This window comes from Equus przewalskii, chromosome 27, assembly GCF_037783145.1.
Source record: "Equus przewalskii isolate Varuska chromosome 27, EquPr2, whole genome shotgun sequence".
In the NCBI taxonomy this organism is placed as follows: domain Eukaryota; kingdom Metazoa; phylum Chordata; class Mammalia; order Perissodactyla; family Equidae; genus Equus; species Equus przewalskii.
The window spans coordinates 27,708,639-27,736,116 of NC_091857.1; the positions used below are offsets into that span (position 1 = coordinate 27,708,639).

Here is a 27,478-nt window from a genome sequence, read left to right on the forward strand (position 1 = left end):
TTATCAGAATCAAATCTTCTCTCTTCTTGTAACATAACAGAAGCATTTATAATTCCTTAATAACAAAGAGGTTCTTTGAAGTAAACATAGGTAGTATACAATCCTTACTTGACTGCAGAGATGATAAAATGGGGCATTCCTTGGAGGAAAAGAGTTAATCTTCAAACATTATTTCAGAGGTATAGGATATTCTAGAATGATGTTCTAGCAGCAAGAGGAATAACATCTTCTGTAGCAAAATGGTTGGTAAGTATAGCAGCCACAGCCATAGCCAGACCCATATCCACAGCCATATCTGGAACCATAGCCACAGCCATAGCCACAGGCATATCTGGAACCATAGTCACAGCCATAACCACAGCCAGAGCCACAGCTATATCCACAGCCCCCATAGGAATTCCCATAATAGTTGCAACACATGGTGGCAGAGGATGAGGTTTCAGTTGACGGGCAAAAGAATGCTTCTGAAGTTTAAATGTCACCTATGACCCTGGAACCTTTCTATACCTACAGGAAGGGCCAGGGAATACCATCAGTTTTGTGATTCATGCAATAAATATTTACTTAATACCTAGTATGTGCAAATCTCTCCTGTCAGTTGATAATGAGAGGACTTGGTCTTTTCACAGAGACAGCATCTGTCTTAAATGAACCCATTATTATAGAGTCTCCAGTTTTATTGGGGAACCATGTTTGTTTTTTACCACTCAAGTGTTCTTTTCAGCCAATTATAAATCTATAAGGAAAATTTCCATCAATTACCCAATAATCTGAACACATGATAACAAAGATAAATTTTGTGAAACAAGGCTCCATGAAAGGTAGGGAAGTTTATGTTTGGAAATGCAACTGTTAGCATGGACTTGACTAATTATCTTGGCCATCTTAATAATTGCTAATTGTTTTATAGGAGATTTCATTAGAGCTCAATGCTGTCCTATACAGAAAACCCTCAATATTTTATGTCATAAAATTTTTATGAATCCAAATACTCATGAATATAGTATTCTGATAACATATCACCCCAATAGCAATTCTTTCAATAAATTTTTATCGACTCTATATGGTCGTTTAGTTCAAACCAGAACAACACACACACGAAAAAAACATCCTTTGTAGTAACACTCTTGAATATTTTTTAAATCACACATTTCCTTTAGACATTTTAATCTGTTTGATCCCAATGAAAATGGAAAAATGTAGGTAACTAATAGTATGGAAATTGGGGTACAAAGAGGATAGGAAATTTACTGAGAGTCACACAGCTAATATATTACCAAGATCAAGTATTTGTTCTTCTTTGTTATTCTACATAAAGTCTGCCGTTCTAATCACTGGACACTTGAACACTTGCTGTAACAGAGAGCTTATTGCTTCTTATGGTGACCCATTTCTCTGTGAAATTACTCTGTTATAAAATCCCCACATGCTTCAGAGTCTCTCATTATTCCCAATGTCACTTTGGCTCCTAAATAAAGTTTATTTCAGTGTTGTGTTAACAGGCCAGTCCCATCAAGTACAGCTAAGAGTGCCTCTCATTCTTTCACTTTAACCCAGAGTCCTCTCTCCTTGATACCCATTGGTATGACTTGTCCCTTGATCTCTACTGATACGCAAAGATGATGTTCACATCATCTAAATCAACCATACCTCCTACTAGATAATTCAGAGAAGAGTACGGGAAGCCTGTTGTAAGTTACCACAAAAACAGCTGCTTAGAACAACACCTATTTATTATCTTACAGTCTGGGTGGATCAGGAGTCTAAGCACAGCCTAACTGGGATCTCTGCTCAGGGTCTCACAATATTGCAATCAAGGTGTTAGCCAGGACATCTGAAAAATCTCTTTGCTGTATAACTTACCTAGAGTTGCCAGATTTGCAAGTATATCCCAAATATTGCATGAAACATACTAAAAAGTTATCTGATTTTATCTGAAATTCATTTTTATTCATCTTGATTTTTATCTGCCAACCCCAAGCATAACAATCACAAGAGTGATAGCTCATCATCTTTGTCAAGGTTAGAAGCGAGTTACAGGTCCTGCTCACACTGAAGGGGAGGGGACTCACAAAAGTGTATGTCATGAGAGATCACCTTAGAGTTCAGCCTACCCAAACCTGTGAATTTATTCCTTAAGCCCAACTAGTGATAACATTTTCTCCAGGATAGGTAACATCTATGGCAACAAAGTTTCAGCGCATGGACACTTTCCAAAATATATTTCCTCTTTCTCTCCTGTCCAGAGGCTCTTTCCCTTCTTGTAAGATTAACCAACTCCTATTCATCCTTCATATTTCAGCTAGAAGTTTGTCTCTCTTTCAGAAATATTCCTGACCCTTCTCTCTATTTACTCTTAGTCCTGGGCTCTCTTCTGACTTTTTCCTCTTTATTTCCTTAACAGTCCTGTTACAATTGTATCATAGCAATATTCAGATCTTTGTAGCTTGTGAGATTTTTTTTGTCTTTTCCACACTTTTAGAAAGCAAGGATGAAATATTTTAGTTCTCTATTCATAGAACAAAATAAAATGTCGTTTATTAGTAGCTTAATAAATGTTTGATGAATGAGACTACTTATTCATCTAACTCATAAGAAATAGTTCTTCAAGAATAACAATCTATCCATCCATCATTTTTTGCCCTTCCTTTTCTCAAGCCTACAATTTCTTTCAAGATTCAAGGGATTCTAGGAACACTGAATTTATTTAACCAGGGGTGGTCAAATTTTGACTCAAGTTCTGACAGTCTTTCTACATCCCAAATGAAGATAGGATTTCCAAAGCCAAAATATTATAACTTGCCTTCTCCTCCCAGTTATAGAAACATAAAAGATTCCAGTTCTGTATTTTCCCAGTGTCAGCATCACCATTTTTACAATCTGTCTTCGAGGCTCAAATTCATATGTAACCTACAGTATCCTAGAACAAAGTGGAGACAGAAATAGATAGGTAAGATTTGCTAATTCCACCCCTCTCCTTGAGTTTATAATTTCCTCCTAAAATCACCCTAGTAGTGGGTAATCCTGCATGGGTTTAGACACATCTGGTGATAGAGCACTTAATGAGGCAGTCACTCTTCTTTCTGATTTTGTCACATATTAAGAAGGGCTCTTGTGTTGAGATCATCCATTCAATTCACCATATTTAACATCTCTAGAAGGACACAGAGAACATTAACAATACTAGTCTTACTAATTTTGCAATACCAGTCTTTCAGATATATAAATGTATATACTACCCTCAGTTCCCACAATTCTAAGTGCTAAGAAGAAATACATAATTTTTAGAAATTATCTAGTCTAGGCTTTTCTCCCTTCTCCTTCACTGTTGATGTCTAAGATCTTATAGGTTATACCTTCACTGAGTCCCTGATAACCATCTGTTCCTTTTCATTATTGACGCCACCACTCAAATCCAGGCTCATTAACTGTTGAACTTTCCAACACATTTTTTTTACCATTATCGTTTTCCCAAAGCAGATTTTTCTGAGGGATTTGTCTGTCTGTATGGGTGCACATGTTGATGAGTATATGAGTGCTGATTAATATGGAAAGAAATAAATGGGTAGATCCAGGGTTATGAAACACAAATGCTTAATAGCAAACCCTCAAGTAAAATGAACTAAGAACACAAGATTTAGCCAATAAGGAGCCATTTTTTCAGGGATAAAATTCAAGATGTGTAACATTCAGCATGTTACAGGTAGTGACCAATCAGAATGGAAGCTAGATATACACAATTGGAATGAAAAGCTGAGCATAAGCCCTGCTGAGGAGGTCACAGAAATAGAATACAAAAATAAGAGTCAATAACATATCTGACACAAAAGATACACAAACTTATTAGGACCGATGAAACATTTATTTGGAAATAATCACAATATAGAAACATAGACTAAGAAGATAGTGGGTTTACACTTGGACTTTGGCCAAAATGAGGTCTTCTGCCTTCCAGAAACATCATGGAGTAACTCAGGCCCTCTCAATAACAAACAAGACTTTCAAGAAGACAATCAGTTTTCTGCAGGCTCTGACTACTCTCTATTCAGTGGGATGTAGTATGATTGTGAAAATTTGTAACAGATATGGCCTTAGAATGATCATTTTACAGGAAAAGGTGCACTGCAGTTACATTCTAGCAGCAAGAAGAATAATATATTCTATAGAAAAAAGGCTGGTAGCCACAGCAGGCAGAGCCATAGCCAGACCTGTATCCACAGCCAGAGAGACAGCCAGAGCCAGAGCCAGAGCCATAGCCACAACCACAGCCATATCCAGAGCCGTACCCACAGCCATATCGAGAACCATAGCTACTGCCATAGCTGCAGCTACCACATGAGTTTCTGTAGGAGTTGAAGCACATGATGTCTACAGGTGGAGGTTCTACAGAGGAGCAAGTGGAGGTTTCTGAAGTTTGAATGTCATCTTTTGCCCTGAGACCTTTATATACTACCAGAAATGGGTGGGGCACACAACCTAGACTTTGTCGCCTCATCACCACAGCAGTTTTCATTTTTAAAAAGCTCATGATTCTAAGGACAATAATTTTTTTCAGATAGTTGTGTCCAGGATATGGCCTTTAGCTAGTCATAAGAATTATGAAAAAACAATTGTAACCTACTCATGAACAAGTATGTCTTGTGGAATGTACCAAGCCTATTTTAGATTTTCACTCCAGGGAATATCAACTCTCCTGCAATTCCAGGTCAACATACTTGGGCACTGGGAGATGCTCTAGCATCTCACATCTTAGCATCAACAGGAATGGGCCCAGACTGGAAATGAGACGCAAACAGCAAGGGCATAAGGTGAGGCATTCCTAGGTTATACCCACAAGAAAGTGGATGGATCCCAGGTAGAATGGCCATTGCAGTGGGGGCTGGAGCAGGAAACAGGTGAGATGAAAAAGACCTGAACTGGTGTAACACAAGGGTATGCACCCATGATTTTGTCCAGTGCAATATAATCCACTCTATTTAAGAGTTCTTGGAAATTTTCAGTGTGATAGTTTAGTCTATACCTCATGTAAGAATTCCTGGACATCCATAACATGCATTAGGCAATAATTCCTCTGTTCTTCCATAGTTCCCTGTGCCTAACTCTATTGTGGTAATCAATATGTTGTATTAGCATGCTCTATTTTAATTACCTGATTCCCTCAGTCAATTGTGAGTTATTTAAGGCTGATAATTTTGTGTTTATTTTCTGTGAATCTAAAGAACCAGGCACTAGCTAACTATTGAATGAGAGCCTATAAGATTTCTTCCACCTGTAAAAATCTTTGTGTGTGTATGTGTGTGAGGAAGATTGGCCCTGAGCTAATATCTGTTGCCAATCCTGCTCTTTTTTCTTGAGGAAGATTGTTGCTGAGCTAACATCTTGTCAATCTTCCTCTATTTTGCATGTGAGATGCCACCACAGTACGGCTTGACAAGCGGTGCTAGGTCTGCTCCTGGGATTGGAATCTGTGAACCCTGGGCTACCAAAGTGGAGCACACCAGGTTAACCACTACACCACCAGGCCGGCCCCTAAAAATCATTATTTTAATGTATGGGAAATTATGTAAGAAAATAATAATAATAATAAATAACAACATTTCTATTTTCCTCTATAGCTTTTGAGGCACACTTACATTTATGACCTCATTTGATTCTTACAAAAACAATGTAAATTAGGAATTTGTGTTATTTGTATACACATGTTACAGATGAGAATACAAAGGTCAAGGATAGTTAAGTCTTGCTCAAGGACTCTAAGCTGTTTAGTTGTTGAGTTGAACTGTTTCAACTAGTACTATAACATAAAACATTTTGAGTAGAAATTATGGTAACTTTTCTAGACTTCTCAAATGTTAGTTGATGTAAGGAAGAATCACCCTAGATCAGCAACTTCCATGCCAAACTAAGAACTCAGATTCCCAGGTTTGTCTTCTAATTATGATTGTCGCACTTTTACAATTTTCTCCACTAAAATATGTTCAGCATTGGCTCCATTCCTGCAAACTCCATGACTCTTTCCGCATTTAACATGTCACCTGCTTTCTTCCCAACACAGCTTTAGCATGACTATATTTATTTGCATTGTTCCATTGATTGTTTTTCTAGACAGTGACTGAACAGTACAATTTAATTTTACAAGAATTTTTGAGTACTTACATCACGCAAGTGCTATTCCAGGGCATAGAATATTGAATAAAAAATATGTAGCTAGAGCTCAAGGACAAGCTCTGTGCTTTAGAAACTCTCCAAGGAGAGCGAATCACCATTTCCTTTGGACCAGTCTCTCATTTCACCACACGCTATTGAAAACTTAGAGTATTTTCAGGCTTTGAATTCCCTCACCCATTCAATCTTCAATTTACTGCAATCAATATTCACCGTTATCATATCCCCCCTACCAAAAACAATTCTTCACTGAAGATCCCATACCTTTTGCCGAATCCAATAGAAACTTCTAAAGTAATTAATACAATTTGATGATAAAGTAAAAAGCAAGACCAGATCATCAGAAAAGAAGCTACTCCTCTGAAACCCACTAATTTGTTACTAAAAATACAATGACAAACATTATGTCAAGTTACTTGGTGTCACAGCATATGTTAGAGTTCATAATTACGAGATACATGTATGATAGATGTACAAAACATCTAACTTGGTAATGTGCCTATGTATTTGACGTGAGAAAATTGACATTATGGATTAAATTCTGAGATTATCAAAATATTGTCAATATTAAGCATAATGTGTAAGGTTGAGCCACATAAAATTGCCATTTTGTATGTTAAAGATGGTTAAATGTCTTTAATTTTATATTAAGCAACCTAATTATAAATATAATACAAAATCTACTGTGTTCTCACAGTGGTAGAACTTCGCATATTTTATTTAATTTGGTACTCTCAACCAAATCCTGATCTAGCATTATTTTATCATTTTATCCTTGAGTATACTGAGGCTCAGAGGAGTTAAATAATGTGCCCATGATCACACAGCTAATAGCTGATGGAGCCTATACTACAGGGAAAATGGTGGGACTCTGGAACCCAGGCTTTTAATCACTATCTATACAATTTTCTTTTTGTAAGTGTGATCATTTGGATGACCTTGAGGAAATGATATCTCACAGAAGAAGAGAACAGTTAACAACAATGTTTCATGTGCAGGAGAACATGGATATCAACTTAAAGCAGATTCTAAAGACTTCTGGACACAGAGCAATACTGTAGCCTTTCCTCATTAATTTCCATGGATCTTTCCTTTTTCTTTTTCTTCTTTTTCAGACTCATGATTAATACGTACCTATTGCAAAACTTTCAAAGAAATAAACTTCTTCTCAAGGACAGGAAGGATATGGGCAGTGGTGTGCTGTTAATTGTTTAATGACCTCTGCTGGGGGTAGGGGGTTTGATTTGCCAATTTCCGTGCGGTAAACACTCCTAGCATGACTAGTTTCAAGTTACTAACTGGCTTATGACATTTCTGAAAGTCTATACCATCTTCTAGTACTTGAATAAATGAACTTTCATGTTTAGAACTTTAATCAGTATGGAATTTCTTTTGTGTATGATGTAAGGCAAGTATGTATCTTTTCTGTATCCTAAACAGATGGCAAATTGATCAATCCCATTTAGTGAATAAACTATCTCAGATGAAAACTTTGTCCTTACTAGGCACTCCCCTGGAGTCTTTAGCACTGGCTACTGTGGTCTTACTGGCTCAGAATGATCTACTCCCTGTATGTTGATAACATGGCTAGATTGCCTGATCTTTCCTGGCGGCCTACACAACCTCTCTTCCTAGCCAGAGTCCTCTCTTGGCCAGCTTGTTATAACCTTCTACAACCACATTGTACAGACAGACACAAGTGATTTAATTTTATAGCATATTTTATTTAACCTAATATATCCAAAATGTTATCACAATATATAATGAATATTTTTAATTATTTGATATACTTTTCATTCTTCTTTTATACTGTCTTTGAAATCTGATGTGTACTTTATACTTACAGTGCATTTCCTTTTGGACTAGCCACATCTCAAGTGCTCAGTAGCCACATCTCTCTAGTGGCAACAAGATTGGACAGTGTAGCTTACGAGAAGCTGAGAATTGCTCTATGGATGTATCCACTGATTATCATTTTTCCAATAGAGGTTACTACTGTAGCAATATGCTGCCAGCAATTTTACTTCTTTTTCTAAATTCCTCTGCCTTTCCTTTTATTTTCCTTCTCATGTAACTGACCAAGTTCAACTCATCCTTTATGGCTCTGCTCATATCTTATCCTCCCCTGGAATTAATTTCTGTCTCTGGTCTAGCCTTCCCTTTCCACATTCTGACTGATTTAGGTTTCCCCATGAATTCTTCCTCGGCAGCTCCATAACATTTGTAAACACGCCTGCAATAATGTGAACGTATAATTTACTATTTTGTATCCAACTGAATAGTTGAATTCTTGGAAGAAAGAACTATGTCTTATATCTCTGTCCCCAGTACGAATCACAACACGTAGCTGGAACACAGATTTTTAAGATTTGTGAAATGGCTAAAAGAACAAACAACTGACTTTACTATTTAGAGTTTCTAAAGTATTCAATAGCTCATCAAAGGAAAGGATTTTGTGTTTCCTCATGAAGGAGATTTAAAGCTTAAATCATATCCTTCTATGAAAAGTACTCACTTACATCAATTTTGTTCCATTTCCTCCACAATGTGATTTGACATGTGAAGCCAAATGTTCGTTTTTGCCAGCCTTCATCAATCCATGCCACACGTGCACACATGCACACGTGCAAACTTTCTCTAATTTTATCAGCCCTGTCTCTCTTAAAATTATCACCATTTTCTCATTTCACTGAAGCTGAAACTCTCAAATTTTCTTTCAATAAGAGTTACAACATTTCAGATTTTGAAAATATGCTAAACAGTTTCTTAAAACCCTTTTCAGGATATATAAATTATCTTATAAGTGGTTAGTAAGTAATACTCTTCCATTTTTCAAAATGCCTTCAATGACAAGAAACATGATGAAACAATAAGTTAGATTTTTAAGGAGCTATGGTGGTAAGAATTCCCTTCCCCTGTTTGTAAGGCTAACCTCAGAGTTACTCAGACCACGGTCAGTCCTCAGATCTGACTTACAAATGTTCCAGCTGTGAAAATTGTCCTGCCCTCAAGAGAACTCCTGTTTCTTCATCAGTTGGACAAATTATGCCCTGGGAATAACCTCACTTCAGGGATCGTTTTGATGGCAGGGCCATCTTCCTTGGAATTGTCCATTTTGTGGGGTCTCCTAGCTCCAAGGACCTCAGAGTCAGAGTTTTTGCAGTAACTGCTGTCCTGGAGATGAGACAGTGACACATTTATCACTGCTGGTTAGAACTGAGTCTAAAAGGCTCTGTCTGTTGTAGGATCTAAATATTAGGGGTTGGAAGGTTAGACGAGGGAAGGACAGTAAAGTCAGAACCCAACAAAGTAGTAGGCTCCCCGATGCAGAAAGTAGACCAGAAATTTTAATGCCATTTTTATATCTGTCTCACTGAGGCACTAGACCTTGCTCTTTTCCAGTGGAAAATGTGGCACCCCCTGATCATACCCAAAACCTAATAAACTTCTCTTCCCCTTTTATACTTGCCACTGTCCATTCTGGTCTTCTTAGCAAATGGCATCAGATCATTTATCACAACCTCAAAATACCTTTCTAAACTATCTCTCTAAAACGTCAGCCCTTACTCTATTTCCCATTAAGCTCTTTTATTCCCTGCATAGCAATTAACTGTCTGAATTTATCTTAATTGTTCTTTACTTTTTTTTTTTATCTTCATCTTCTGCAATAGAAACACTCTGAGAGCGGGAAAGATATCTATAATTTTCCTACTGTGTCTTCAATGTCTAGCATGGTTCCTTTTCAACAATATTCAAAAATATTTGTTAATTAAGTGACTTAAATCAATTTCCATAACCTCAACATACACAAACAAATCTATTTGCACTTCCATCAAATGCAGATGCTATGACAGAATATTACTCTTCTAACTTATCCTTTTCTTAGGTTTTTATTACTCATGTGCTTAACATGTGAGTCTGCTTCTAATATCTCATTAACCCTGGAATTTCTCTTTCATTCCAGTAATTCTTTAGGAACTCAGCCAACTCTCCTCTCCCTCATATTTTTGTCATAACCTCCTGAATAGGTGTCAATCCTCCCCCTTTTTTCCCCTCCAGCTCCATTCTAGAAACATACAATTTCCACAACACAGTTCTGAAATACTCTGTGACTCATGGTTGGGTAGGTGAGTGTCTGAGCATGTGGAACACAAGAAAGAGGTGAAGAACACATTATTTACGATATCAGTATAAGAGTAAATGTCTGTATTTTATCAAGGAAAAACCCAAGTTCAGGCAACCTATTTTTAGTCCAATTTTCAAAAGAGGCCATAAGATCTCAACCAGGAGTAATTCACAAACAAGTACACAGAGAATTGTTACAAACAAAGATCTGTTTTTATTAAGAATAGATGACTTGCCACACTGTAGGATGTTGGAACCATCAAGACAGACATAACAGAGATCACAGACTAAAGGATAAAGGCTAATATTTGGAAAATAGTCAGATGATACATCAGAGCCTGGGACCACAATGATGGAATTATAAAAATGGGTAGTTGGACATCAAAGCCCCCAGCAAGCATGTAATTTCCTGGATATAGAAGTCAGGGGTGCAGATCCCTGTATCAACCTATCTTTAGACATGTCATTTTAGAAGTAAAGGAGGCTTGGATAGTGATGTTCTAGCAGCAAGAAGAATAACATCTTCTATAGCAAAGTGGCCTGTAGCCACAGTAGCCAGAGCCAGAGCTGTATCCACAGCCATAGCTGGAGCCATAACCACAGCCATATCCAGTTCCATAACTGCAGCCATAATGGGGGCTATATCCACAGCCATATCCGCAGCCATATCTGGTTCCATAACCACAGCCATAGAGGGGGCTGTATCCATAACCATAGCCGGTCCCATAACTGCAGCCATAATGGGGGCCAAACCCACAGCCATAGCCATATCTGCAGCCATAGCCACAGGAGTTGCCATAGTAGTTGCAACACATGTTGTCAGGAGAAGAGAATTCGGTTGGGTTGCAAGAGGAGGTTTCTGAAGTGTGTGTGTCTTCTACTTCTCCTGGCCCTTTATATACTGTCAGTAATTGGCAGAGCATACCATTCATCCCTGACTTAGCCACAAAATATGTAAACAACTTGTATGTGCCAGTTGCTGTTGACAATCATTAACAATGGTTTGCTTAAAATGAGCTCATTATTTTAGAGTCTCCAGTTTCAATTAAAGAGCATCATTTACATTTACTCTGCCAAAGAATTGTCTCAATAGAATCATGTGCCCAAATGTAAAACTGATACCCATTTTCAAACCCTTCTATTATTAAATAGCTACCTCACACAACTATGTTGTGGGGAGTTATAGGAAAATTTTGTCCTTTTGGTCGCTACTCTTTCCTAAAATGTCTGCCTTGGCCCATAGGGAAAGAAATACTCCCATCTCCTTTCTTGAAGCATTGCAACATCTTGCCAGGCTTCTCAAACTCAGATACCTACTGTCAGATATCTACTAGTTTCTTGTAGCAGAAAACAAGGATGATGCTAACTCTCTAAGGCACAGAACAGCCCCCAACAACCAAGAAACATCTAGGCCAAAGTATCATGGCACTGAGATCAGAAATCTTGGCTTATAGCTCTGCCTCTATAAATAAGCTCTTCTACCTGTAGGTGTCTCAATCCAAACATGCCCTTTCCTCTCATTCTATCCCAAACATCTGAACTTTCCATCACCAAATGTGCAAAGAGAGTGTTTTTTGTTTGTTTGTCTGGGGGAATTCTTTTTGCTCATCTTGCTTCTCTAGGTTTTACTTAAATCACCATTTTCAGAATCCAGTGGACTCCAAAACTAAATATTGCTTATGTAAAAACTATGAAATCCAACTTAGAAGCGAGTAGGAACTCAGGAAGATCATTCTTTCTACTGGATACTGGAATTTCACAACAAATGAATGAGTGGTGATCCACTACTTTATTAAGTACCTTCAACAGGCATTTTCACAAAACCGCTGATTTCGTTTTCTGAGAAATTTCATTATTACACATTTTTCCTTCATTAAGGAATCTTCCTATTTCTTTATATTGATCACAGGTCTAATCTGATCACTGTGTGATGTTTCATTACTAATAGTAAATATTAAGAAAGTACATCCCCATACCAACTTTTCTTTTCCTTTATTTTGTCTCCTTTTCTGTCATCCTTGAAAGTCAAAACTATAAATTCTGTTTCACAAATTCCCTGGCATACACACTTTACTTTTTAATACTACTTTCAACACCCACTTTTAGGCCACAATACTCCTGGATTGTTGAAAAACTATTCTATCTTGATTTCATTATTTCTACTATTTTTCCATTCAGATCTCTGGATACTGCTCCATAATGGTGGCAGTGTGTCTATTTTCTGCAGCCCTGAATAACCTGTTCTGAGTTCAATGCCTGGTACATAGTTGACCCTAGATCAATATTTCGCCAATAGAAAATGGTGCATAAAATCAAATACACATTCAGCTGTTGGTCTGCCACTTATGAGCTATAAGATATTTAGATATATTACTGCCATCTTCTCTTTTAACTCAAACTGAAACTCTCAAATGTTCTTTCTCTGAGAGAGTGACAAGATTTCAGACTTTGAGGAAGTTTTAAGTGTAAGTTTGTGAGGACCCATTTTGAGATAATTAAGTTGTCTTAAGAAATGATAGACTCTTTACTGGATACGCAAATGATCTTACACATGCTAGTAAGTGATATTCTTCCATTTTGCAGAATGCTTTACATAATAAAAAAACAATTAAATAATAAGTTAGATTTTTAAGGAGCTGTAAGCATTAGAATTCCCTTCCCCTGTTTGTAATACTAACCTCAGAGTTACTCAGAGCACACTCAGTCCTCAGATCTGACTTACAAATGTTCCAGCTGTGAAAACTGTCCTGCCCTTGAAACAACCCCTCTTTCTTCACCAGTTGGACAAATTATATCCTGGGAATAGCCTCACTCCAGGCTCGCCTTGATGGCAGGGACATCTTTCTTGGAATTGTCCATTTTGTGGGGTCTCCCAGCTCCAAGGACCTCAGAGTCAGAGTTTGTGCAGTGACCCCTGTCATAGAGATGAGACAGTGACACATTTATCACTGCTGGTTACAACTGAGTCTGAAAGGCTTTTTCTGTGGTACGATCTAAATGCTAGAGTTCTGGAAGTTCAGAAAAGGAAAGGACACTAAAGTCAGAACCAAACAAAGTAGTAGGCTCTCCAACCCAGCAAATTGACTGTAATTTTTAATTCCATTCTTATGTCTTCCCTAGCCAAAGAGAGCCCCATTAAGGCACTAGACTTTGCTCTTTTCCACTGGAAAATGTGGCGACACCAGATTATACTTGAAACCTAATAAAATTCTCTTTTCACTTTACGCTCGCTACCATCCTCCCTAGTCTTCATCCAACTGGAATCAACTCGTTTGTCACAACCTCAAATTCCTCCCTGAACTATTTCTCTAATCCTTTAACCCTTTCTTTCTCATTAAGTTGTTTTATTCCCTCTGTGGAAGTTATCTGTCAGAATTCATTTTAATTATTCTTTACTTTTTTTTTAACTTCATCCACTAGAATGTAAACACTCTGAGAGCAGGTCAGATATCTATAATTTTCCCACTGTGTCTTCGGTGTGAGGGATGGTTTCATGTCAAAAATATTTGTCAATTAACAAGTTAAATCAACTTCCACAACCTCTATATATACAAATCTATTTGCACTTCCATCAAATGAAGATGAGGTGACAGAATATTATTCTTCTAACTTATTCTTTCTTTGTTTTTCTTCCTCATTTGCTTAACACTGAGTCTACTTCTAATTTCCAAATAACCCTGGAAGCAATCTTTTTCATTCCATTAATCCTTTAAGCTCAGAAGCCACATTATCTCTCTCTAGGACTTTTGCCTTGACCTCCTGAAGATGTGTCATCCCTTCTCTTCTTTTCTGTTGTGCTTCGTCTAGACACAATGCGATTTCTAAAGCACAATTCTGCAATACTGTGTGAGTGTTCTTGGGTAAGAGGATGTCTGAGCATGTGGAATATGAGGATTAGGTAAAGAAGATACCATTTATCATGCAGGTATAAGAAGAAATGCTTGTACTATGCCAAAGTAAAATCCCAATTCAGGCAAGCTATTTTTAGCCAAATTTCCAGAGAAGCCATATCATTTCAAAAAAGGAGTTATTGACAAGCAAGCACACAGAGATTTCTTAGAAAGAAAGAACCACTTTTATTGAGAATAAGTGATTTGGCCCATTGTGGGGTATTAGGATCATCAACATAGTCACATCAGAGAATCAGAGACTAAGGAAGTAATGCTAATGTTTGGAAAATAGATGATACCTCAGAACTTCAGACCACAATACTATTCTAAATATGGATAGTTGGAGGTCAAAGCCTCTGTAAAGTTGTAATTTGGGGGTATAGAAATTGTGGGGTCCAGATTGTTGAATCAGCATTATCCTTAGATACACCATTTCAGGAACAAATGAGGCTTGGATAGAGATGTTCTAGCAGCAAGAAGAATAATATCTTCTGTAGAAAAATGGCCTGTGGCCACAGTAACCAGAACCAGAGCCATATCCACAGCCATAGCAGGAACCGTATCCATGGCCATATCTGGTTCCATAACCACAGCCATAATGGGGGCCATAGCCACAGCCATAGCCACAGTCAGACCCACAGCCATAATAGGGGCCAAACCCACAGCCATAGCCATATCTGCAGCCATAGCCACAGGAGTTGCCACAGTAGTTGCAACACATGTTGTCAGGAGAAGAGAATTCAGTTGGGTTGCAAGAGGAGGTTTCTGAAGTGTGTGTGTCTTCTACTTCTCCTGGCCCTTTATATACTGTCAGTAATTGGCAGAGCGTACCATTCATCCCTAACTTAGCCACAGAATATGTAAACAACTCGTATGTGCCAGTTGCTGTCGACAATCATTAACAATGGTTTGCTTAAAATGAGCTCATTATTTTGGAGACTCCAGTTTCATTTAAAGAGCATCGTTTACATTTACTCTGCCAAAGAATTGTCTCAACAGAATCATGTGCCTGAATGTAAAACTGATACCCATTTTCAAAACCTCCTATTATTAAATAGCTACCTTACACAACTACGTTTTGGAGGATTGCAGGAACATTTTGTCCTTTTTGTCGCTACTCTTTCCTAAAATGTCTACCTCTGCCCATAGGGAAGGAAATGCTCCCATCTCCATTCTTGAGTCATTGCAACTTCTTTCCAGACTTGTCCCACTCAGATACCTACTGTCAGATACCTACTAGTTTCTTATGGTACAAAATAAGGAGGATACTAATTCTCTAGGGCACAGAACAGCCCCCAACAATCAAGAAACATCTTGACCATAGTGTCATGGCACTGTGATCAGTTTGTGAGTGTCTTTAGGTCTGAAGCATGTTTATTGTATGCAGCATATATATGGGTGTTGTTTTTTGATCCAATTGGCCGCCCTATGCCTTTTGATTGGAGCATTTAGTCTATTAACATTTAAAGTAGCTATTGATAAATATGTATTTATTGCCATTTTGTTACTTTCTTTTTTTCTGGGTGTTCTGGTAGCTCTTCTCTGTTCTTTCCTTTTTCTCTTGCTCTCTTCCTTTGTGTTTTGATGGTTTTCTTTACTAATATGTTTGATTTCTTTGGTCTTACTTATTTGCTTACTTATTATAGGTTTCTAGTTTGTGATTACCATGAGGATCCTATATAATATTCTATGTATAGAGCAGTCTATATTGAGTTTATAGATTCTTTAGCTTGACCTCTTTCTAAAAGCTCTACTTTTTCACTCCCCTCCTCCCACCTTTGATGATTGTGAAATCATATCTAATCTCTTGTTTTTTGTGTGTCTATCCATTACCCTCTTATCACTGAAATAGGTGACTTTAGTTCTTTAGTCTTTTAACCTTCATATTATCTTCACTGGTGGTTGATCTGCTACCTTTACTATATTTTTTCCTTTGCCAGTGATTTTATTGCCTGGTTTTTTGGGGGGTTATTTTGAGAATTTTTTTATCCGTATTTGTGGTCATTGCTTTCCCACTTAAATAAGTCCCTTCAGCATTTCTTGTAAACTGGTTTCTTGGTGATAGACTCCTTTAACTTTTGCTTGTCTGGGAAGCTCTTTATCTCTCCTTCCGTTCTGAATGACAACCTGATGGATAGAGTATTCTTGGCTGTAGGTTTTTTCCTTCTAGCACTTTAAATACATCATGCCATTCTCTTCTTGCCTGTAGGGTTTTGGCTGAGAAGTCTGCTGATAGCCTTATGGACTTTCCTTTGTATGTCACTTGTTGCCTTTGTCTTGCTGCTTTTAGGATTCTCTCTTTATCTTTAATTGTGAACATTTTAATTATAATGTGTCTTGGTGTGGGCCTCTTTGGGCTCATCTTTCTTGGAGCTCTCTGTGCTTCCTGTACTTGGATGTCTGTTTCCTTCCTTAGGTTAGGAAAATTTTCAGCTATCATTTCTTCAAATAGATTTTCCACCCCTTTGTTTCTCTCTTCTCCTTCTGGGACACCAATAATATGAATGTTAGTGTACTTGATATTGTCCCGGAGTTCCCTTAGACTGTTCTCATTCTGTCTAATTCTTTTTTCTTTTTTCTGTTGAGCCTGGGTGATTTCCTCTAGTCTTTTGTCTAGCTCACTGATCCATTATTCTGTATCCTCTACTCTGCTATTGAGTCCCTTTAGTGAATTTTTCATTTCCAGTGTTGTATTCTTCATTTCTGATTGGTTCTTTTTTATATTTTCCAATTCTTTGTGATGAGCTCACTGTGTTCATCCAGTCTTCTCCCAATATCTGTGAGCATCCTTATGAGATTTTGTTTGAACTCTTTGTCAGGTAGGTCACTTATTTCTGTTTCATTTAGTCATTTTCCTGGAGTTTTGTCCTGTTCCCTTCCTTGGAATGTATTCCTTTGTATCCTCATTATGCCTCTTTCTCTGTGCTTATTTCTATGTATTAGAGGAGTTGGCTATGTCCCCTGATCTTGGAGAAGTGGCCTTATGTAAGAGATGCCTTTTGAGGCCCAGCAGTGTGATTTCCTCTTGCCACTAGTCCAAATGATCTGGATGTGACCCCTTTGTGGGCTACTTGTGTCCTTCTGCTGTGGCAGGGTTGTTCCCACTGCAGGTACCCAGGGAGTCTAGTCTTTCTTTCTCTGACCAGCTGTTTGTAAATCTGGTTTGGGGAGCCTTATCACCATTGGCTACAAGATCTAAGAGCACACTCCTGTTGCATTTTTCCTGTTAATTGGGAGGTACCCAGTGTAGCTGGTGCTAGGCTCAGGGGCTTACAGTTGCTATAGGTCTCAGGCCTACAAGACTGTTGTCAGTTCTTTAGGAGTGCAGCTGAGTGGGGATGGCCCTAGGCATGGGAGCACTCAATTGTTTCAGGCTTTGGAAGGTGGGGCTTATCCTTTCTATGGTGATTTGTGGAGCACAGGTCTTCTGCCACTGATAAGCCTTTGCCCCCATAGGACCACACACACCATCAACACTGTCCTGGTCCATGCACACTTCCCAACCCCATGGTGTATACCCTGATTTCCCACTGCAGAGGCCCCCACCTCTCCACCAATGCCCCCCACAGTTCACCTGGTCCTCACATAGGCTCTGTCCCACAGAGGCAGGCACACTCACTAGCCTGTAGAGGATCAAGGCACCCAGTCAATCCAGGCCAACAAGTAGCCTGAAGGCTTGGTGTTGGGTGGAGCTTGTCCCTAGGGCATGCTGCCTGCCCTGACTAAACTAGATTAAATCTGCAGTCTAGTGGGTGTGGCAGACCCCTGGGCTAACAGGCCAAGGGAAGAACTTCAAAGGTGTCTTCCAGGGTCTGTGTCAACATGCCTGGACTAGGTGACAACAATGGCAACGACCAATGTCTCAGTCTCCCGAGAGGTCTCTCCTCTCACCGAGATGCATCCAGAGCCTACCAGGTGAGTCTCTTTTTACCAAAGGACTGTCAGCCTTCTTTCCGGTGATTTTAGGTTCTTGAGACGGGGGAGTTTGTTCATGGGCCCTTTAAGACTTGGGTCTTTTAGGCTTTCATCAAATAGCTTTTCTGGGGGTATCCCTGCTGCAGTTAATAGCCAGAAAAGTCAGATAGTAAGACCTTCGTCTCAGTTGTGCTGAGTCTAAAGGATGCTTATAGCAGTATAGGGGCCCCCGGTCAGGAACACACTCCTCCAGGGAGGGCTGCATATCATAGCGTGGCTCCCACCTGGCTGGCTGAGAAACTCCACTGCTCCTGAAGATGGCTTTTTTTTCCTCTCCAGAAGGAATTTCTGCCTCCTCCACCTTAGTCAGGACTGTCCCTTGTTGTGGGGGTTCTTTTTATCCAATTTTCAGTTTTCTATAAAGGGTAATTTTTCCAAAAATACTTGTAACCTCATTGTGCTTGTGGAAGGAGATGAGTTCAGAGTCTGCCTACACCACCATCTTGACATGATCTACACACTCTACTTTTTAATACTACTACCAACATCCACTTTTAAGCCACAATACTCCTGGATTGTTGTAAAAGTATTTTAACTTTATTGTGTTATTTCTAATACTTTTCCATTCAGGTCTCTGGATACTGCTCCATAATGGTGGCAGTGTGTCTATTTTGTGTATGCCTGAATAACCTGCTCTGAGTTCAGTGCCTGGTACATAAGTGACACTTGATCAATATTTGCCAATAAAAAATAGACGGATTAAATCAAATACAAGTTCAGCTGTTTGTGTGCCACTTATAAGCTATAAGATATTTAGATATATTACTGTCATCTTCTCTTTTCACTCAAACTGAAACTCTCAAATTTCCTTTCACTAAGAGTGTCACAACATTTCAGATTTTGAGGAAGTGTTAAGTGTAAGTGTGTGATGACCCTTTTCTAGATAAATAAATTATCTTAATAAATGACAGACTCTTTACTGGATATCCAAATTATCTTACACGTGCATAGTGAATGATATTCTCCCATTTTACAGAATGCCTTCTATGACAAGAACCATATGAACAATAAGCTAGATTTCCAAGTAGCTGTAAGAATTAGAATTCCCTTCCCCTGTTTGTAAGGCTAACCTCAGAGTTACCCAGAGCACAGTCAGTCCTCAGATCTGACTTACGAATATTCCAGCTGTGGGCACTGTCCTGCCCTTGAAAGAACGCCTGTTTCTTCATCAGTTGGACAAATTATATCCTGGGAATAGCTTCACTCCAGGCTCACCTTGATGGCAGGGCCATCTTTCTTGGAATTGACCTTTTTATGGGGTCTCCTAGCTCCAAGGACCTCAGAGTCAGAGTCTGTGCAGTGACCCCTGTTATAGAGATGAGATAGTGACACATTTATCACTGCTGGTTACAACTTAGTCTGAAAGGCTTTTTCTGTGGTAGGATCTAAATGCTAGAGTTCTGGAAGTTCAGAAAAGGAAAGGACACTAAAGTCAGAACCAACAAAATAGTAGGCTTTCCAAATCAGAAAATTGACTGGAATTTTAAATTCCATTCTTATGTCTTCCCCAGCCAAAGAGAGCCCCATTAAGGCACTAGATCTTGCTCTTTTCCACTGGAAAATGTGGCGACACCTGATCATACTTGAAACCTAACGAACTTCTCTTTTCCTTTTACACTCTCTACTGTCCTCTCTAGTCTTCTTTGCAACTGGCATCAGCTCATTTGTCACAACCTCAAAATACCTCCCTGAACCCTCTCTCTAATACTTCAACCTTTACTCTCTTTTCATTAAACTGTCTTCTTCTCTTTGTGGCAATTATCTGTCTGAATTCATCTTAATTATACTTTGCTGCTTTTTATGGTTTTTTTTTCTTTTGAGGAAGATTAGCCCTCAGCTCACTACTGCCAATCTCCCTCTTTTTGCTGAGGAAGACTGGCCCTGAGCTAACATCCATGCCCATCTTCCTCCGCTCTATAAGTGGGATGCCTACTACAGCATGGCTTTTGCCAAGCAGTGCCATGTCCGCACCCGGGATCAGAACCAGCAAACCCCGGGCCACAGAGAAGTGGGACTTGAGAACTCAACCACTGGGCCACCAGGCCGGACCCTGTTTTTTTTTTTAAAGATTGGTACCTGAGTTAACAACTTTTGCCAATCTTCTTTTTTTGTTCTGCTTTTTCTCCCCAAATCTTCCTAGTACATAGTTGTATATTTTGTTGTGTGTCCTTCTAGTTGTGCCATGTGAGACACTGTTTCCATGTGGCCTAGTGAGTGGTGCCATGTCCGTGCCCAGGATCTGAACCAGTGAAACACTGGGCGGCAGAAGCAAAGCACCTGAACTTAACCACGCCATTATGGCTCAGGCCCTTTTACTGTTTTTTTGTTTTTTTTTTTTAACTTCATCTACTAGAATGTAAGCACTGCGAGCAGGAAAGATATCTATAATTTTCCTACTGTGTCTTCCATGTCAGGCATGATTTCCTTTCAAATTATTTATCAATTAAGTGACTCAAATCAGTTTCCACAACCTCAATATACACATATCTATTTGCACTTCCAATAAATGCAGATGACATGATAGAATATTATTCATCCAACTTATTCTTTCCTTAAGCTTTTATTCCTCATGTGTTTAACACATGAGTCTGCTTTAATTTCTCAATAACCCTCGAAATAATGTTTTCCCTTCCATTAATCCTTTAAGCTTTCAGGCCACACCTTTCCTCTCTGGGACTTTTGACTTACCCTCTTGAGGATATGTCATTCCTTCTCGTCTTTTGCCTCCTACTGCATTCTAGACACAATGGGACTTCAGAGCAGAATTCTGCAATACTATATGAGTGTTCTTGGGTGAGTGAGGGTCTCAGCATGTAGAATATGAGGAATAGGCAAAGAAGACATCATTTATGATGCACTTATAAGAAGAAATGCTGGTGCTATATCAAAGAAAAACCCAAGTTCAGGCAAACTATTTTTAGACAAATTTCAAGAGAGGCCACAGCATTTCATGAAAGGAGGAATTGACAAACAAGAACACGGAGATTTCTTAAAAACAAAGAACCATGTTTATTGAGAATAAGCGATTTGGCCCATTGTAGGATGTTAGGATCATCAACACAGTCATAACAGAGAACCCAGACTAAGGAAGTAATGCTAATATTTGGAAAATAGTCAGATGATACCTCAGGACCTCAGGCCACAATGATGCCATTCTGAAAATGGGTATTGGAGGTCAAAGCCTTTGTCAAGTTGTAATTTCTTGGGTATAGAAATCATGGGGTCCACATCCTTCAATCAGCATTATCCTTAGATACGCCATTTCAGGAGCAAATGAGGCTTGGATAGTGATGTTCTAGCAGCAAGAAGAGTAACATCTTCTATAGCAAAATGGCCTGTAGCCACAGTAGCCAGAGCCGTACCCACAGCCATAGCTGGAGCCATAACCACAGCCATATCCAGTTCCATAACTGCAGCCATAACGGGGGCTATATCCACAGCCATATCCGCAGCCATATCTGGTTCCATAACCACAGCCATAGAGGGGGCTGTATCCACAGCCATAGCCAGTCCCATAACTGCAGCCATAATGGGGGCCAAACCCACAGCCATAGCCATATGTGCAGCCATAGCCACAGGAGTTGCCATAGTAGTTGCAACACATGTTGTCAGGAGAAGAGAATTCAGGCGGGTTGCAAGAGGAGGTTTCTGAAGTGTGTGTCTTCTACTTCTCCTGGCCCTTTATATACTGTCAGTAATTGGCAGAGCATACCATTCATCCCTGACTTAGCCACAAAATATGTAAACAACTCATATGTGCCAGTCACTGTTGACAATCGTTAACAATGGTTTGCTTAAAATGAGGTCATTATTTTGGAGTCACCACTTTCAATTCAAGAGCATCCTTTCCATTTACCCTGCCAAAGATTCTCTCAATAGAATCATGTGCCCAGATGTAAAACTGATACCGATTTTCAGAATCTCCTGTCATCAAATAGCTACCTTACACAACTACGTTTTGAGGGGTTGTAGGAAAATTTTGTCCTTTTTGTCGCTACTCTTTCCTAAAATGTCTGCCTTGGCCCATAGGGAAGGAAATACTCCCATCTCCTTTCTTGAATCATTGCAACTTCTTGCCAGACTTGTCCCACTCACATACCTACTGTCAGATACCTACTAGTTCCTTGGGGTAGAAAACAAGGATGATGCTAATTCTCTAGGGCACAGAAGAGCCCCCCAACAACCTAGAAACATCTTGGCCAAAATGTGATGGCACTGAGATCAGAAATCTTGGTTTATGTCTCTGCCTCTATAAATAAGCTCTTCTACCCATAGGTGTCTTAATCCACACATGCCCTTTCCTCTCATTCTATCCCAAACCTCCAACCTTTCCATCACTAAATGTGCAGTCAGAGAAAGATTTTTTTTGCTTGTTTATTTGTCTGGGGGGATTCCTTTTGTTTATCTTGCTTCTCTAGGTTTTACTTAAAACACCATTTTCAGAGTCCAGTGGACTCCACAAATAAATATTTCTTCCTGAAACAACCATGAAAGCCAAGTTGGAAGGGAGTAGAAACTCAGGAAGATCATTCTTTCTACTGGATAGTCACATTTCAACAACAAAGGAATGGGTGATAATCCACTCCTTTATTAAGTACCTTCAACAGGCATTTTCACAAACCTGCTGATTTCATTTTCTGAGAAATTTCATTATTACACATTTTTCCTTCCTTAAGAAATCTTCCTATTTTTTTTATATTGGTCACAGGTCTAATCTGATCAATCTGTGATGTTTCATTCCTAATAGCAAAAGGGAAGAAAATATATCCCCACCCCAACTTTTCTTTTCCTTTGTTTTGTCTCCTTTTCTGTCATCTTTGAAATTCTAAACTATAAATTCTAATTCACAAATTCCCTGGCATAGACACTTTACTTTTTAATACTGCTGCCAACACCCACTTTTAGGCCACAATACTCCTGGATTGTTGAAAAAGTATTCAACTTTTATTCCATTATTTCTAATACTTTTCCATTCAGATCTCTGGATACTGCTCCATAATGGTGGCGGTGTGTCTATTTTGTGCAGCTCTGAATTACCTGCTCTGAGTTCAGTGCCTGGTACATAGTTGACACTTGATCAATATTTGCCAATAAAAAATAGATGGGTTAAATCAAATACTCATTCAGCTGTTGGTGTGCCACTTATAAGCTATAAGATATTTAGATATATTACTGCCATCTTCTCTTTTAACTTAAAGTTAAACTCTCAAGTTTTCTTTGACTAAGAGAGTGACAAGATTCAGACTTGGGGGAAGTGTTAAGTGAAAGTTTGTGAGGACCCTTTTCTAGATAAATAAATTATCTTAGTAAATGATAGGCTCTTTACTGGATACATAAATTATCTTACACAAGCCTACCGATATTCTTCCATTTGGCTGAATGCTTTCCATAATAAAAAAACATAATGAAACAATAAGTTAGATTTTTAAAGAGCTGTGATGATAAGAATTCCCTTCCCCTGTTTGTAAAGCTAACCTCAGAGTTACCCAGAGCACAGTCAGTCCTCAGATCTGACTTAACGAATGTTCAAGCTGTGAAAACTGTCCTGCATTTGAAAGAACTCCTGTTTCTTCATCAGTTGGACAAATTATATCTTGTGAATAGCTTCATTGCAGGCTCACTTTGATGGCAGGGCCATCTCTGTTGGATTTGGCCATTTTGTGGGGTCTCCTATCTCCAAGGACCTCAGAGTCAGAGTTTGTGCAGTGACCCTGTCATGGAAATGAGACAGTGACACATTTGTCATCGCTGGTTACAGCTGAGTCTGAAGGGCCTTTTCTGTGGTAGGATCTAAATGTTAGAGTTCTGGAAGTTCAGAAAAGGAAAGGGCACTAAAGTCAGTACCAAAAAAGTCATAGACCCTCTAACTGAGAACATTGACTGGAATTTTAAATTCCATTCTTATGTCTTCCCCAGCGAAAGAGAGCCCCATTAAGGCACTAGACTTTGCTCTTTTCCACTGGAAAATGTGGCAACATCTGATCGTGCTTGAAACCTAATAAAATTCTCTCCCCCCTTAACACTTGCTACCGTGCTCTCTAGTCTTCTTTGCAACTGGCATCAGCTCATTTGTCACAACCTCAAAATACTTCCCTGAACTCTCTCTAATACTTTAACTCTTACTTTCTTTCTCATTAAACTGTTTCATTCCCTCTGAGGTAATTATCTGTCTGAATTCATCTTAAGTATTCTTTATTTTTTAACTTCATCTACTAGAATGTAAACACTCTGAGAGCAGGTCATATGTCTATAATTTTCCTACTGTGTCTTCAGTGTCGGGGATGGTTTCATGTGAAAAATATTTGTCAATTAACCACTTAAACCAACCTCCACAACCTCAATATATGCAAATCTATTTTTACTTCCTTGAAATGAAGATGATGTGATAGAATATTATGCTTCTAACTTATTCATTCTTTAAGTTTTTATTCCTCGTGTGCTTAACAATGAGTCTGCTTCTAATTTCTCAATAACGCTAGAAATGATCTTTTTCGTTCCATTAATCCTTTAAGCTCAGAGGCCACATAGTCTCTCTCCAGAACTGTTGTTCTGACCTATTGAAGATGCGTCATCCCTTCTCTTCTTTCCCCTCCTGCTGCCTTCTAGAAACAATGCAATTTCACAACACCACTCTGCAGTACTGTGTGAGTGTTCCTGGGTAAGGAAAGGTCTGAGCATATGGAATATGAGGATTAGGTGAAGAAGACATCATTTATGATGCAGGGATAAGAAGAAATGCTTGTACTATGCTGAAGAAAAATCCAAATTCAGGCAAGCTATTTTTAGACAAATTTCCAGACAGGCCATATCATTTCAAAAAACGAGTTGACAAACAAGTATACAGAGATTTCTTAGAAACAAAGAACCATTTTTATTGAGAATAAGCGATTTGGCCCATTGTAGGATGTTAGGATCATCAACACAGTCATAACAGAGAACCCGAGTCTAGGGAAGTAATGCTAATATTTGGAGAATAGTCAGATGTCACCTCAGAGCCTCAGGCCACAATGATGCCATTCTAAAAGTGGGTATTGGAGATCAAAAATTCTGTCAAGTTATAATTTCTTGGGTATAGGACTCATGGGGTCCACATCCTTCAATCAGCGTTATCCTTAGATACGCCATTTCAGGAGCAAATGAGGCTTGGATAGTGATGTTCTAGCAGCAAGAAGAATAACAGCTTCTATAGCAAAGTGGCCTGTAGCCACAGTAGCCAGAGCCGTACCCACAGCCATAGCTGGAGCCATAACCACAGCCATATCCAGTTCCATAACTGCAGCCATAACGGGGGCTATATCCACAGCCATATCCGCAGCCATATCTGGTTCCATAACCACAGCCATAGAGGGGGCTGTATCCACAGCCATAGCCAGTCCCATAACTGCAGCCATAATGGGGGCCAAACCCACAGCCATAGCCATATGTGCAGCCATAGCCACAGGAGTTGCCATAGTAGTTGCAACACATGTTGTCAGGAGAAGAGAATTCGGTTGGGTTGCAAGAGGAGGTTTCTGAAGTGTGTGTGTCTTCTACTTCTCTTGGCCCTTTATATACTGTCAGTAATTGGCAGAGCATACCATTCATCCCTGACTTAGCCACAAAATATGTAAACACCTTTTATTTGCCAGTTGCTGTTGACAATCGTTAACAATGGTTTGCTTAAAATGAGCTCATTATTTTGGAGTCACCACTTTCAATTCAAGAGCCTCATGTATATTTACTCTGCCAAAGATTGTCTCAATAGAATCATGTGCCCAGATGTAAAACTGATACCCATTTTCAAACCCTCCTATTATTAAATAGCTACATTACACAACTATCTTGTGGGGGGCTGTAGGAAATCTTGTTCTTTTGCTCGCTACTCTACCCTAAGATGTCTACTTTGGCCCATAGGGAAGGAAATATTCCCATCTCCTTTCTTGAATCATTGCAACTTCTTGCCAGGCTTCTCTAACTGAGATACCTGCTGTCAGATGCCTACTAGTCTCTTGTGGTAGAAAACAAGGATGATGCTAATTCTACAGGGCACAGAACAGCCTCAACAACCAAGAAACATCTTGGCCAAAATGTGATGGCACTGAGATCAGAAATCTTGGTTTATGTCTCTGCCTCTATAAATAAGCTCTTCTGTCCATAGGTGTCTAAATCCAAAGATCCCCTTTCCTCTCATTCTGTCCCAAACCTCCAACCTTTCCATCACTAAATGTGCAGTCAGAGAAAGTTTTTTTTGCTTGTTTATTTCTCTGGGGGGGATTCTTTTTGCTCATCTTGCTTCTCTAGGTTTTACTTAAAACACCATTTTCAGAGTCCAGTGGACTCCAAAAATAAATATTTCTTGCTGGAACAACTATGAAATCCAACTTAGAAGGGAGTAGAAACTCAGGAAGATCATTCTTTCTACTGGATAGTCACATTTCAACAACAAAGGAATGGGTGATAATCCACTACTTTATTAAGTACCTTCAACAGGCATTTTCACAAACCTGCTGATTTCATTTTCTGAGAAATTTCATTATTACACATTTTTCCTTCCTTAAGAAATCTTCCTATTTTTTTTATATTGGTCACAGGTCTAATCTGATCAATCTGTGATGTTTCATTCCTAATAGCAAAAAGGGAGAAAATATATCCCCACCCCAACTTTTCTTTTCCTTTGTTTTGTCTCCTTTTCTGTCATCTTTGAAATTCTAAACTATAAATTCTAATTCACAAATTCCCTGGCATAGACACTTTACTTTTTAATACTGCTGCCAACACCCACTTTTAGGCCACAATACTCCTGGATTGTTGAAAAAGTATTCAACCTTTATTGCAATATTTCAAATACTTTTCCATTCAGATCTCTGGATACTGCTCCATAATGGTGGCAGTGTGTCTATTTTGTGCAACCCTGAATAACCTGCTCTGAGTTCAGTGCCTGGTACATAGTTGACACTTGATCAATATTTTGCCAATAAAAAATAGATGGATTAAATCAAATACACGTTCAGCTGTTTGTGTGCCACTTATAAGCTATAAGATATTTAGATATACTGCAGCCATCTTCTCTTTCCACTCAAACTGAAACTCTCAAATTTTCTTTGACTAAGAGAGTGACAAGATTTCAGACTTGGAGGAGGTGTTAAGTGTAAGTTTGTCAGGACCCTTTTCTAGATAAAAAAATTATCTTAATAAATGATAGACTCTTTACTGAATACACAAATTATCTTACACATGCCTAGTAAGTGATATCCTTCCATTTTGCAGAATGCTTTCCATAATTAAAAAAGACAATGAAATAATAAGTTAGATTTCTAAGGAACTGTAAGTATTAGAACTCCCTT

General features: G+C 38.8%; 5 protein-coding genes across 5 annotated transcripts; all 5 read right to left on the reverse strand.

The window, feature by feature from the left end:
* Window positions 1-204: 204 nt before the first annotated feature.
* Window positions 205-4,398, reverse strand: LOC139079810 (keratin-associated protein 21-1-like). The gene is made up of 2 exons (XM_070597234.1): window positions 4,178-4,398; window positions 205-387 (listed from the first exon to the last, which is right to left on the reverse strand). Exons 1-2 carry the CDS (start codon window positions 4,361-4,363, stop codon window positions 205-207), a joined length of 369 nt encoding a protein of 122 aa, XP_070453335.1. The 5' UTR covers window positions 4,364-4,398.
* A 6,083-nt stretch (window positions 4,399-10,481) lies between these two features.
* On the reverse strand, window positions 10,482-11,159 carry LOC103550563 (keratin-associated protein 21-1-like). Its single transcript, XM_008519521.2, has one exon. It carries the CDS (start codon window positions 11,103-11,105, stop codon window positions 10,791-10,793), a length of 315 nt encoding a protein of 104 aa, XP_008517743.2. The 5' UTR covers window positions 11,106-11,159; the 3' UTR covers window positions 10,482-10,790.
* A 3,183-nt stretch (window positions 11,160-14,342) lies between these two features.
* On the reverse strand, window positions 14,343-14,955 carry LOC139079975 (keratin-associated protein 21-1-like). Its single transcript, XM_070598075.1, has one exon. The coding sequence runs from the start codon at window positions 14,899-14,901 to the stop codon at window positions 14,647-14,649; it is 255 nt and encodes an 84-aa protein (XP_070454176.1). The 5' UTR covers window positions 14,902-14,955; the 3' UTR covers window positions 14,343-14,646.
* Window positions 14,956-21,140: 6,185 nt separating this feature from the next.
* LOC103550562 (keratin-associated protein 21-1-like) lies at window positions 21,141-21,811 on the reverse strand. Its single transcript, XM_008519520.2, has one exon. The coding sequence runs from the start codon at window positions 21,757-21,759 to the stop codon at window positions 21,451-21,453; it is 309 nt and encodes a 102-aa protein (XP_008517742.1). The 5' UTR covers window positions 21,760-21,811; the 3' UTR covers window positions 21,141-21,450.
* A 3,191-nt stretch (window positions 21,812-25,002) lies between these two features.
* LOC103550561 (keratin-associated protein 21-1-like) lies at window positions 25,003-25,676 on the reverse strand. The gene has a single exon (XM_008519518.2). The coding sequence runs from the start codon at window positions 25,620-25,622 to the stop codon at window positions 25,314-25,316; it is 309 nt and encodes a 102-aa protein (XP_008517740.1). The 5' UTR covers window positions 25,623-25,676; the 3' UTR covers window positions 25,003-25,313.
* Window positions 25,677-27,478: the final 1,802 nt, after the last annotated feature.